The sequence below is a fragment of the Ammodytes marinus genome (genome assembly GCF_949987685.1).
Source record: "Ammodytes marinus genome assembly, chromosome: 20".
Lineage (NCBI taxonomy): Eukaryota > Metazoa > Chordata > Actinopteri > Uranoscopiformes > Ammodytidae > Ammodytes > Ammodytes marinus.
Genome location: NC_137224.1, coordinates 9,621,939 through 9,634,084, shown reverse-complemented (window position 1 = coordinate 9,634,084; position 12,146 = coordinate 9,621,939). Strand labels below are relative to the sequence as shown.

General features: G+C 39.3%; 1 protein-coding gene across 1 annotated transcript; it reads right to left on the bottom strand.

The window, feature by feature from the left end:
* Window position 1: 1 nt before the first annotated feature.
* Window positions 2-10,264, bottom strand: LOC307266701 (dnaJ homolog subfamily C member 7-like). The gene is made up of 13 exons (XM_080048789.1): window positions 10,186-10,264; window positions 7,941-8,029; window positions 5,444-5,568; window positions 5,160-5,348; window positions 4,887-5,005; window positions 4,563-4,716; window positions 3,290-3,454; window positions 3,025-3,116; window positions 2,788-2,861; window positions 2,540-2,686; window positions 2,274-2,435; window positions 1,583-1,684; window positions 2-1,456 (listed from the first exon to the last, which is right to left on the bottom strand). The coding sequence occupies exons 1-13, from the start codon at window positions 10,254-10,256 to the stop codon at window positions 1,419-1,421; spliced, it is 1,527 nt and encodes a 508-aa protein (XP_079904915.1). The 5' UTR covers window positions 10,257-10,264; the 3' UTR covers window positions 2-1,418.
* Between the last annotated feature and the right edge of the window lie 1,882 nt (window positions 10,265-12,146).

Sequence of the window (12,146 nt, the reverse complement as noted above, 5' to 3'; positions counted from 1 at the left end):
ATACAGTAAAAGACAAGCCTTTATTTTTCGCAATAAGAAAAAACATGTCTAGGCTAATACTGTGACAAGTTTTTAAAAATGATACATAGATCAGTGATAGAACAATTAACAGAATCTCCCAACCTACTATCGGTGCCCCTTAAAAAAACAGGTGGAACAAGTAGGGGAAGGGCTGTACTGACAGAACGTGCATGTCAAGTATAGGTGGATGACAGCTAGGTGTGGCTGATAGTGACATGAAAGGAGAGTTCAGTCCTTCATGTTTGACAGGATAAAGAATACATTTTCTGGTTTGATAGGAAAGTGCCCTTTTTTTGTTTTTGTTGTAAGGGCCCAAAAAACAAACCCAACATGCTATACAAGTGTAAGTGTTGCCTTTTCAAATAAGATGTGGCTAGCTCTGAAGCCATTGATGTTGGGTCTCCTCTACGATGGTAAAATCGATCTGCTCATTCCGGTAAGGCACCATTTTGAATGGGACAGCGGGACAGAAGTGCGGTCGGTCTGTGTTTTCAACAGAGGGAAATTCACAAGTGTACGTACGCAGATTTTGGCTCATTACTTTCACAATCTGATGGTGGGAAAGCATTTTACAGACTAGTCTCTTACAAATAAAAAAAATTAAACTCGGGGAAGACAATGAACACTGGCATTCTGCTGTATGCAGCTTAGAATATACAGTACAATAAATATAAATAGGCCGAGGGAAGACTGAAAAAGAAAAAAAACTTTATGGACACAGAAAAGATTTACATTCGAGTCAAATATACAATGCAGCATGGAGAAGAAAAGAAACAAAACCCTGCAGGTCAATTCAGGTCAATTAAAAACCTGGACACACACATAAACACACACAAACAATTGCGAGAGACTAGGCGTTGTCCTTAACATGCTGTCCTGAGGTCAGTTTTTTGACATTGAACTTCCACAGTACATTGACTCTCGCTCTGAAGAGACACGCTGTCCGAGGTGAACCTTTAAAAGACGTATATACCACATTATGTCTTCGAAAACTAATCAACCGATGATGCTTACATGTCTCACAAGTATGAAGGTTGAGGCAGTTCAACAAGGTATTTATTTAATATTATTTTGATTTTGGCAACAGGGGGCATGCTCTGATCAGCTAATCCAGACTTTAAAAAAAAAAAAAAGAGATTTTAAGCACTTCTTTATTTACAATGTTAATCCTTAACTAAAGCCTCTGAATTATTACCCTTCCAAATGTGTATTAGCATCAATGTACAGAGTAAAATTTAGGAGTGAATGCAATAATCAAAAACCTCTTAATGAGAAAAAATTGGAGGAGATTTTTGCGAGACACTCGGGGAGTATGAGCATCAAGAGGTGACTGTGGGTCCAACTCGATTTTGTCCTCTAAGGGGCTGCACTTGCCCCCGCATGCTTCTTCCTTCTCCTTAACCAAACTGGAAAAAGAAATTTCCAGGTCCATTGTCTTGGTAGGGGGGAAAAAAACGACAAGGAAAAAAGTGAGTGAACAGGATGCCCTTTATCCGATCAATTCTTTCATGCTTTAACAAGCTTAAGGGATGTCTAAACTGGTTTATAAAAATAATAATACCTGGACTGGAATCGAAATTGTATCCTCCACCTCCACCTCCACCTCCACCACCGCCATGGCCGCCACCGAAGAAAGCCCTGAAGATGTTGTTTGCGTCGAAATCTAGGGAGAGGAAGCAAAGGCAAATGCAATGAGGTGAGCTGGTAATAAACACAACAGAGAGACAGAGGAACTTCTAGGCCACCATGAATTATTATTTATTTTTTAAAGCACTGGAGAAAAAGAAAAATCTAAATTATAGCAATGGTCAAGGCCGAACAGGGAGAGGATAAAAATTACATACGCAAGGATTCTGTCAGCAGAAATGCCAAATATAGACATTTGTGCTCATCATGTTGAGTACGTCCAAGGCACAGGCCTACTGTTTAAGTGTTGTTGGTGAGTGGCATGAATATATTAAAATAGGTGAACTGGGTTTCCACTGTTTTCCAGGGCTGAGTTCTAAATCTTTGTGGGATTCTATGAGTTTGAGTATTTTGGCCCCTTTGGTACATAATTTTATACACCAGTTTGTAAATAATCTGAATTAGTTTTGGCAGCATCTGAACAAAGTAGATGCCATAAGGCGGAATTTCTTTAGGATAGACTGATGGTTTGATAATGTTTCTAAACGATTCGAGAGGTATCAGTGAAACACACAATAATAACCAGCAAGTTGAATAAAAGAGAAAAAACCTCAAAAGGCCCTTACCTCTGCCGTCAAAGCCGCCGCTGTTGTCCTCATCCAGGTCGTGTCCGCTGTCGTAGCGGACCTTCTTCTTGGGGTCGGAGAGCACAGTGAAGGCCTCGCCCACCTCCTTGAATTTCTTCTCCTCCTCCTTTTGCACCTCTGGTGTCGCTGCGCTGTGGCGATCTTGAAGGCAAAATACAAGAGAAGAGATATAAATAACTATCGAACATTATCAAGAATAGGTAGTCCTGCGTTGTTCTGTGTGAGGAACCAGATGGCTGCCCTACCTGGGTGGTGCATTAGGGCCCGTTTGCGATAGGCTTTTTTAATCTCGTCCTCTGAGGCGGTCTTGCCGATACCCAGCACCTTGTAGTAATCTTTCCTCTTGCTCTTCTTCAGCTCCAGCTGTGCCGTCTTCAGCAGCTGTTTGTGTTCTACGGGGAAGAAATGGGAAATCATCCTGAGCTGCTAGTACATTAGGGTAAAAATACTAACTAACTAACTAAATAAATAAATAATCAAGACAGTGCAGTACCTGATGTTTTTTCTGTCTGGTAAACTTTTTCATAGTCGCGTACGGCCTCCTCATACTGTTCCGTGTTCATGTAACTGTGGAACCAAAACATCACAAAGTCACTCAAAACAATGCACAAGGCTGACAAAAACACACAAAAGGAAGACAAAAGGAAGACAAATGTTTTATCTGGAAAAATAAAGGTTAAATAAAAAAATTAAAAAAACAAATGTCCTCATGTCGACTTGTATAACATACCACTGAGCTCTTCTTAAGTAGGCCTTGATGTAACTGTCATCTAGTTTGATTGCACTGGTGCAGTCGTCAATGGCTTGATTAAGTTTCTTCAGCTGGTGATGAGGCAGAAGTAAATGAAAGTGAAGTGACTTGGAGACAAATAATGAAACAGCATCATCTCTGAAATGAGAAGTAGTCGCTGCAAGGCTGTGGTACAAAAACAGTACCTAACACCCAAACATGAGTTAATGTGTTGCTTTTATTATAATAATTATTTAGTTTTTACCTTGTTTCCTGCCGTGGCTCTGTTGCAGTAGAGTTTAGCGTTGGTCTTGATGTTGTTGGGGTCTATCAGCAGAGCCTCTGTGTACAGCTGGTAGGCAGCTTCATAGCTGCAGCTCTTAAACGCCAGGTTGCCCTCATCTTTCTTGGCTTTCAGAGCTTTGGCGTTCTTGATTTAGGAAGAGAAAAGTCCTCATGTTACTTTTAAAGAATGAATTTAGACATTCAGTGAAATTAGAGATACTATAATATTTTTCTCTTGTTTTGTACCATGGATTCAAAGCTAAGCTGCCAATTAATTTTTTGAGTCATATTGTTCTTTTGAAGTCTTAAAAAGGTACCTAGTGGAGTTTTCTTGTAAACAAATAAGTTCTGCTTACATTTGTATTCTTCTTAACCCATTGATGACGGCTGCTGCGCGATGCCACATTGGCTCTCCTGCCTGATGCTGCGTCGCGCAGCATTATTACTTTATCTAATTTTCATGGCATTCCCAGCATAGAATGCACTGGGTTCAAATACACATGAGGTGGGTTTTGTTGATTTTTTTAAGACCACGTGACCACCCAAAAGTTGTGTGGTTTGCCGAAAATCATGTCAATCAAAAAAATTAAAAATTAAAAAATAAAACAAAATAATAAAAAAAATACGCCAGCTATGTCGGCGACAGAACAGTTAGTGGCGTTTGGTGCGCAGAATCAAGGTCTACTATAGACTACTGACGAAAATCACACAACACATTGCATCTATTTATTAACAATATTTAATAATTTTCTAATTCATCTAATTTTGACGATTTTTAGAAATATTTGTTGGTTTGTAAGCGCTAAGGGAGCATGTTTAAATAAAACCTGTGAACCTTAACTTTTAAATGTATTTTATTTCATGTTTCTATGTGCTACACAGGCTTAGATATTAAGGTTTTGGTAGACTTGACAATTCGTACTATTTTTTCAGAAAACCCTCAGGCATTAAGGACATGCATCCTAGATTGCCATAGTCATCAATGGGTTAAGCAAATGAATTATTTGCATACAGTAGGTCAAAAAACATAACATTTGCAAAGCCTTTTTTCCTTTGATCGATATTTGCTTGCTTGTCTTCACTGCCTTTGAAAGCACATTGCCAAAGCTTTGTTGTCACCTGCATACATGTATTTCTCCAACTCCACTTGAATCTTTTAACCATGGCTGTTCGAACTTGAAGCAAATTGTTCATTGTGAGTGCACTTGGTGTAACCCCATGTCCGTTTATTCAAGACAAAAATAAAAACTTACCCTGCAGGCTAACCGGGCCTTTTCGTGGTCAGGCGCCATGCGCAAAGCTTGGACAAAAAACTGCACAGCTTTATCAATGCAGTCCTCATAGTAGAGACACAGGCCTCGGACGTACAAGGCATCTGCATTTGTGGAATCCATTCGCAGGATGTCGCTGTAAAAGAAAGCTAGGTTTAAAGCTCTGGTGTGAGGAATATGTCAATTTAGTCCATCCTTCCTTTTGGAAAGAGACAACACTTCCAAGAATCCACTCCCAAGAAGCTTGTACTAAAAAATAATGACAGGAGATTAAAAATACATACACAGTGACCCAGATGTTCCTACCTTGCTACAGACTGAGCTTCTGGATAGCGTCCCAGCAGAGCCAGACACTCAGCCTTGAGGATTTTGAAGCGGTGGCAGGCAGAGGCCACAGCTAGGACCCGGTCCATGCAGAACACCACCTAGATCAGGACAAGAGAAAAGTTAGGAAGGTCTGTCAATTTCTATTTAAATGTGATGCTTATTAAAAGAAAAAGAAAATACCACAGATGTAGCTTATGTTTTTCACAAACATTTTGGTGAAAAAAGAAAAATGAGAATGTATATTTAGTGTACCTTTCTGAAATCCCGCTTTTCGAAGCCAAATTCCGCCATTCGTTCGAACTCCAGTATAGTCACTGAATTCTTATTCTCCTGCTGGGCCTCTCTGTTGCTCGGCTCCATCTCCAAAACCTTCTGAAAGCAGCGACTGGCTGCCATGGCGTTGCCCAGCAACAGGTGGCACTTTCCCTCACGCAGATGACCCTGTGCGACAAGAGAAACAAATGTTTAGTTCATATTGCTCTCCAACTCCGCGGATTCAACTGCAGGTGTGAGACAATGATGCTGTTAAAACAAACCTTCATGAAACAGTCATCGAGCCGCACAGCCTGCTGGGAATCTTCCAGGGCCTCTCGAAAGCGACTGAGCATCATCAGGGTGGCTGCCCTGTTGCCATAGTAGCTGGGATTTTTGGGGCATGCATCTTTAAATGAAAGGGAAAATATAATCCTGGTCACACACAAGCAAACTGAGACGTGGGTTGAAATTACATAAACATCAGAGAACAATATGTGGGCAGTAGAAATATCCTTGCGATATAAAGAGAATAGAGATTTCAGGTGTCCAGACTAACTTTTTTTACTAGGAGCGCTGGTGCTCCTTTCTGAAAAAGTAGGGCCACAACACAATCAACCTGCAACGCAATTATTCACATTTTCCCCCATTCTAACTATATAAAGGCCAGGACACACCGGCGCGATAACCGGCCATCGGACATGGTCGGATAGTCTGGAAGAAGCGGGGAAACGCATATCTGTTTGGTGTGTTCGGTGACGTCGGCCGTCGTAGATGTCATCGGGCTTCTTTTCAGCCGATTCAACATGTTCAATCGGCGTCGGGCAGTCTTTCAGTTTTTCAGTCGGAGCAATTTGATTGGTGGAGGGCTAGCGAATCAGTGAAGCCCGGAAGTGAGGCGGGTAGCACAAACAGCAGTATCGCATCGCTAGCCATTTTTTTAGTTTGTTTGTTTGTTTCGTTCAGCGAGTACTCACATGCATCAACCCTTCTTGACTGCTTGACACCATGCTCGACACTCTCTGCTAAAAATGGTGCTCTTTATGGTCTAGAGAGCTGTCCCATCATTTCCGGCTTCCGTATTTTTTTGGGCCACAATACAGATTAGCGCCGCTGTTATGGAGACATTACGTCCCGCGCAAGCGCAGAGCGTACGGAAAGTCAGTAGTCGGCTCGGTGTGTTCTTGGCACTTTTTTGGCCGCGACGGGCAGACTGGAGCTGCCTGAATCGACAGACTCCATTTTCCGGCGACGGTCGGTAGTCGGACCGGTGTGTCCTGGCCTTAAGGCGTACTTAATAGATAGCTTAGGTAAACTTTATTTTTCCAGCATGTTTTGGACCATACTGACAGCAGATGATACAGTTCATTATGTTTTTGATTTTGCAATACCTAAGCCATGTAAACTCCTTCAGCAATTCCCCTCAGACTTTTTGTTTTTTCTTAGCCTTTTTCTACATCTGAATCCTCTGATTTTTCTTCCTCTAACTTGGCAAGTAAACTCCTCTGTAAAGAAAGTAGCTGCGGGCTCTCCCAAAAGTAACTACAAGTAGCTAGATGACATAATCAAATAATTTGCATAATATGCAATTCTGATAGAAAAGGTTGACCAGATAGCCTTGTTTAGAAAGTAAATATGTATTTTCAAAGTTTTTGTTGTCATATGATATAACTATAACGTAAGCTTTTTTGGCAGCTCTTGCTCAGAGCGGTCTGTCTGTCTGCTGCAGCTGTCTGGGGGCTGCTATCTAGTCAGACTGGCAGTGTGAGTGCTGTGTGAGTGTTGAAGAGGAGGAAACGCTGAACGGGTAATGTTAGATGCTTTTGCAGAGCTTTGGCAACACAAACATTCCCCAAATGCTCAAAGAAAAGTCGCTAGATTTGACGCTTGTCGACTTTGACTAAGTTGCTAAAGGGGTCTGTAAAGTAACCAAATAAAGCAGCAAAGTCGCCAAGTTCGCAATATGTTAAAGACGAAACAACAGCGATACACAGCAATGAAAATAGATGAAGTTATCCGCAAAGTTGATCATATCACCTATAAATCCCGGAGCCTCTGTGTCTCTCATACACATTAAAGGTGAAGTAAGCGGTTTATTTATATTAATATAAGTGTTAAATCGCTCTTTATTCATACAGTAATCACTTACATGATGTGCGCGTTTCATAAAGCCAATCTCTTAGTCAGTTGTTCTGCATGTAATAAGCAATTAAACTGTATGTAGTATCCCGAAATTTTATCCCATCACAAGAGAGAACGCTGAAACCCACTCCCGTCCACACCAGTCTCACTCATGGTCTCACTGCCGGTGCACGCCAGAGCGACACATGGGTGAATGTTTATGCGCCTACAATGGCGGAGCAGGTAAAAATCCTTCCCAAAGTCTGTTTTGATGTTTTTTATCATGTTTTATCACACTTATGGATCTGAGATGATGCTAGATAACTTGCTGCTTGCATTAATGTGGTGACGTAGGGACGAGCGAGGGGACTGCTAACTGCAGTAACTGACAGGAAGTTAGCTAAAAGAACCATTCCGCTTACAGCACCTTTAACTAGCGGACTCGCTCACTCCTCGTTTTACAACATCATGATATAATAATATGAAAAACGTGCCCATAGTTGTAAAATGACTCCGATTGTCTAAAAAAAATGGTCAGTAGTATCAGTATATTTGTGACAAGAGTAAAAACAATGGCTGGCCAATGGATGCTGCGTACAATCGCCCAATTGTTGCAAGAACTTTATTCCAGGGATAAACAGTAGTGTGTGGTAATCTCACCAATAGCCCTAGTGTAGAAGTTGAAAGCCTCAGAGTAATCTTTCTTGCTGTAGAAATCATTTCCTTGCTCTTTGAAGCCTTCGGCTTGTCTGGAGAGAGGGAAAAAACAATGTCAAAGTGGAACATGTACAATATGAAGATAGCAGAAATATGATGATACAATATGAAAACATAAACACCTTCCTCCTTGCACATAATGTCAAGATGTACGGAACAGAAGATACATTCATCAAAATATCTGATGAATATTGCCTGACCAGATGGTTTTGCTAGTAAACATTTGTGTCCATCAGAGTGCTTGTGTCTGGAAGGACTTGACGGTGGTGTTACACCTGGAACCGGGACAGGAAAGCATGGTACACCCAGTCCAAAATTCCCCGTACTAAACATAGCATAGTGAAATTCACCTGCTGCGGTTCTGTCAAAACTTGCACCAAGTGTTAAAGGGTGAATCAATGCTGATTCACATTAGAAAAGAAAGAAGCTGCTCTGAGTGGGTACACACATTAAAACCTACTTCAGGCCGCACCCCAATCTGTCCACATCATGGAACAGTTTTTTTTTTCAATGAGGGAAAAAACTGGCTTTGACATCACTACATGAAGTTGGATGAGCAAGAAGAGCTTAAGGCCACAGTGCAACAATGATTTTCTGAATGTTTCTATTTAGTTTTCATTCAGGACTTAATTGTAAGGCACACGTAAATGCTTGCCCAGATATATGAGTCACTGCTTAAAACATGGCAACGACTCCAACATGGTGCTGCTCTCTGCCCAAGATTAAAGAACATGCAAATGATGATAAACTTTCACTCTAACCGTGTGATAGGCCAATAAAAAGGCCGATATCGGATGAATTGCTGTGTTCCGGTAGTTATGCCACATAGCCAGTAAAATAAGGATAAGCCCCTTCATCAATTCATATACACACTCATTAGAATAAGTGATATATTTTAAATTACTTTTCATAATAAGTAATTTAATGTTATACACAATGTTTATATCCAACTTTGGATATCTGTTTGATTTATTATTATTTTTTTATTTTTTTATATTATTGGGATTTTTAATTCTGTAGGCTACTTATCTGCCTCATTGCAGTCCTGATATGTTTTATTCCTGAATAAAACATGCAATGCGAGAATAAAGCAAGAATTGCCCTTTCCTATATTATCTTTCACATTCAGCAGGGCATGTTTCTGGTAGGTTTTATATGCATAAGTATTGTTTGTAAATACTGTAATTATACATGTATATCACAATATATTTAATTTATTTTCCTTTTTTTCTATCCTTCTTAGACACGTTTTATACAGTAGCCTATTGTCTTTATGAAGCACCTTGTATCTGGTATTAAAAAGGCGCTGTTGATAGACGTTTGTAATTTTTCTTTTTTCCCCCCATTGGAATCAAACATGTTACTTAACATTTGAAAAAAACTTTGAATAGACCCATACCCACCCTTTACCGGTAAGGATGATGAATCATCCGGAGAGGTGAATTAATACGACCTCACCTGAAACCACCGGAAACCTTTATCGTAAATGTACTTAAATGATTAGTAAAAACTTCGCCGTGACGACATCGCCTGTTTCGCCAGGGTTTACATAAGTCACACTGTTTAAGGTATAACGTAGAGTTTGGAAAGTTAGATAATCACTATAAACTTTAACTGATGGCTGGAGTACACAGTCAAAGCTAAAGCTATCCGGCTGCCTCTTATGGAACATTCTAGAAAGATGAAAGATTTGACCCCTGAACTTCAAACTGTCCGGCGAGAGAATTGTTGACTGACTTTTGATTTACCGTGTTCGGGTAATACAATGTGTCCCTTTGAATACGTTTAACCACCAACAAGTCTCCTAAAGAAAATCGTTTTTTTTTAAGAATATGTAGCTCTGAGCATGTGTCAAGACAAGCTAACTCACGCCGCTTGGTTTTTCTTGACGAGTACGTGAAGTAAATGTAGTAAAGTCCACAGTTTGGCGTAATCTAAACCATTGAAACGGAAGATAACAAACGCATGCCATTACTGTAAAACGAGGCAAATGTAAGTTTAATCAGTAAAAGGAGGTTCACGTCCCCGTTGTTACGAGCTAGCCCTGGTTAGCTCGTCCCCGGGCTGCTCGCGCTGTTGTCCCCGAGCCTTTTCATCTATCGGCGGGTAAATTCAGTCGAGGGCTCCTCGATTATTATCAAACTACACACACTTCACAATGTTAACCCGCGGACAATAATATGTTTACCTTTCTAGTTCGTCCGGATTGCCGATTTGTGTCTCCATGTCCACCGGCAGGTCGATGTCAACAGCGGCCATTTTTTCTGGAAAGGACGAACACGAAGCGACGTAATTTCCGGTAACTAATAGCTTTTTGTTTTTAGGTCATGAATAAGTAGGCCATAACCATAACAGATTGATATTTTATATAGGCCTACAGTCTATGATATTTAGTTATATGTAATATATTTGAATATATTACATATAACGTTATCAAAGCATGACCTAACATATACATTTGTTAATTACAAGACTAAACTTCATAAAACTAAAATAAAATAAAGTTATATAAAAACGTACTTTGGCTATAGCTATTAGATTTTTTAAATTAAAATAGTATTGTACCACAGCTTAAACCAGCTTTATTTATACCTCACCTGAAATTCCTCTGCCTTTAATTAAGCATGATGATAATTTTAGTCATCCCATAGACTTCTACTTGCATTCATTTCTCAATCAAATTATACCAGGACATCCGAGCTCAGCTGAGAACCTTCAGCAACAGCTGCTCGCGTGTCTTAGAGGTCGTGCTGCTGCTAACAGGATTTTCCAGATAAAATCATTCATAAATGAGAACAGCTTGACGTGCGGGGCTTATTTTACATATAGTAATAATGTCCGCCAATGTTAAAAGCTGAAAAAGCCAAAAGATTTTAGCATTTATGAACAACGATATTAATATATTTTTTTAAAATATATATAGGCCTACTGTTAATCTAAAAATATGCTAATGTGACTGGGCCTTTCTTGAAACGGCTAACTTTTCCATAACCTTATGGCACAGTGCCTTTGTAAAACTATCTGTTCCAGAGTTTCTATCACAACAAATAGACCTGATTAAGTCTTACGTTTTTAAGTTAACTACAATAGTGCATCCATATTTAGATGGAATTTCAATTTTTCATAATATCATTATTATGACAACCATGTTTTCTAATCATATTACTTAATTTAATGTTTGATAAATTAACATAGCCTAGATGGCAGGAAATATCACTGTCCTCTTCCCACCTCTCTAACCTACACAAGTGATCCCATCTTGCCTTTGTTTGCAAAATACCACAAGAGGGCACTAGAGTATTATAAGGTTTGGAGTAAATAAATGTTAAATACTATCTATGGTAAATACTTTTGGGGCCACATCAGCAGTGAGTGTGTTTGACTATATTCCCTATGAATCTATGATTAATGGTTAAAAAGACTAGTTTTCCAGAAAGAAAAAATAAACTACTACAACATTGTAAAAATCAGTTCTATTTATAATTTCATAGAATACAGAATGGACATTTTTAGCACATAATAATTTACATTATTGCAATTGATTACAATAGCCATTAATTTTACCAGGTGAGACTTCAAAAACACATATTGCTTAGGATGATTCAGGACAATCAGATGGGAAATTGATTTCTAGAGTGAAATATTTTTAATACAACTCTATAAAAAAAGAACATCTTTAATAACATCAAAGACCATTTAAAAAAACGTTTGGTTAAATCATTTATATTTGGGGGAACAGCACACATGAGTCCGTCTCTTCATATTGCACAAACAGCATCAAGCTGTTGCAAAATCTTATTTATTCTAACAGTTATCACCTAAAGAGCTGGTTATAATGGCTCATGTTAAAGAAATACAAGGTTCAAATTTTACATTTAAATTAAACTATCTCCTTGTGTGCATTAGATCTGGTCTGTCGCCTTACAACACATATGCCTGGCATCACATCAGGGGGGTGGTTGATTGTCACCTCATTACACAGAGAGAAAGACACAGACACAGACAAGAAAAAAAACATATATTTATCTTAAATTAATTCAAATCATCCACATCAGACAATGTTGTTGACTAGCCATATCCTTTGCATTTCAAAATCATGGATGTCATTTGTCTTTTAATAAGTGGAGGCCGTTTTATGGAAATAGAGAC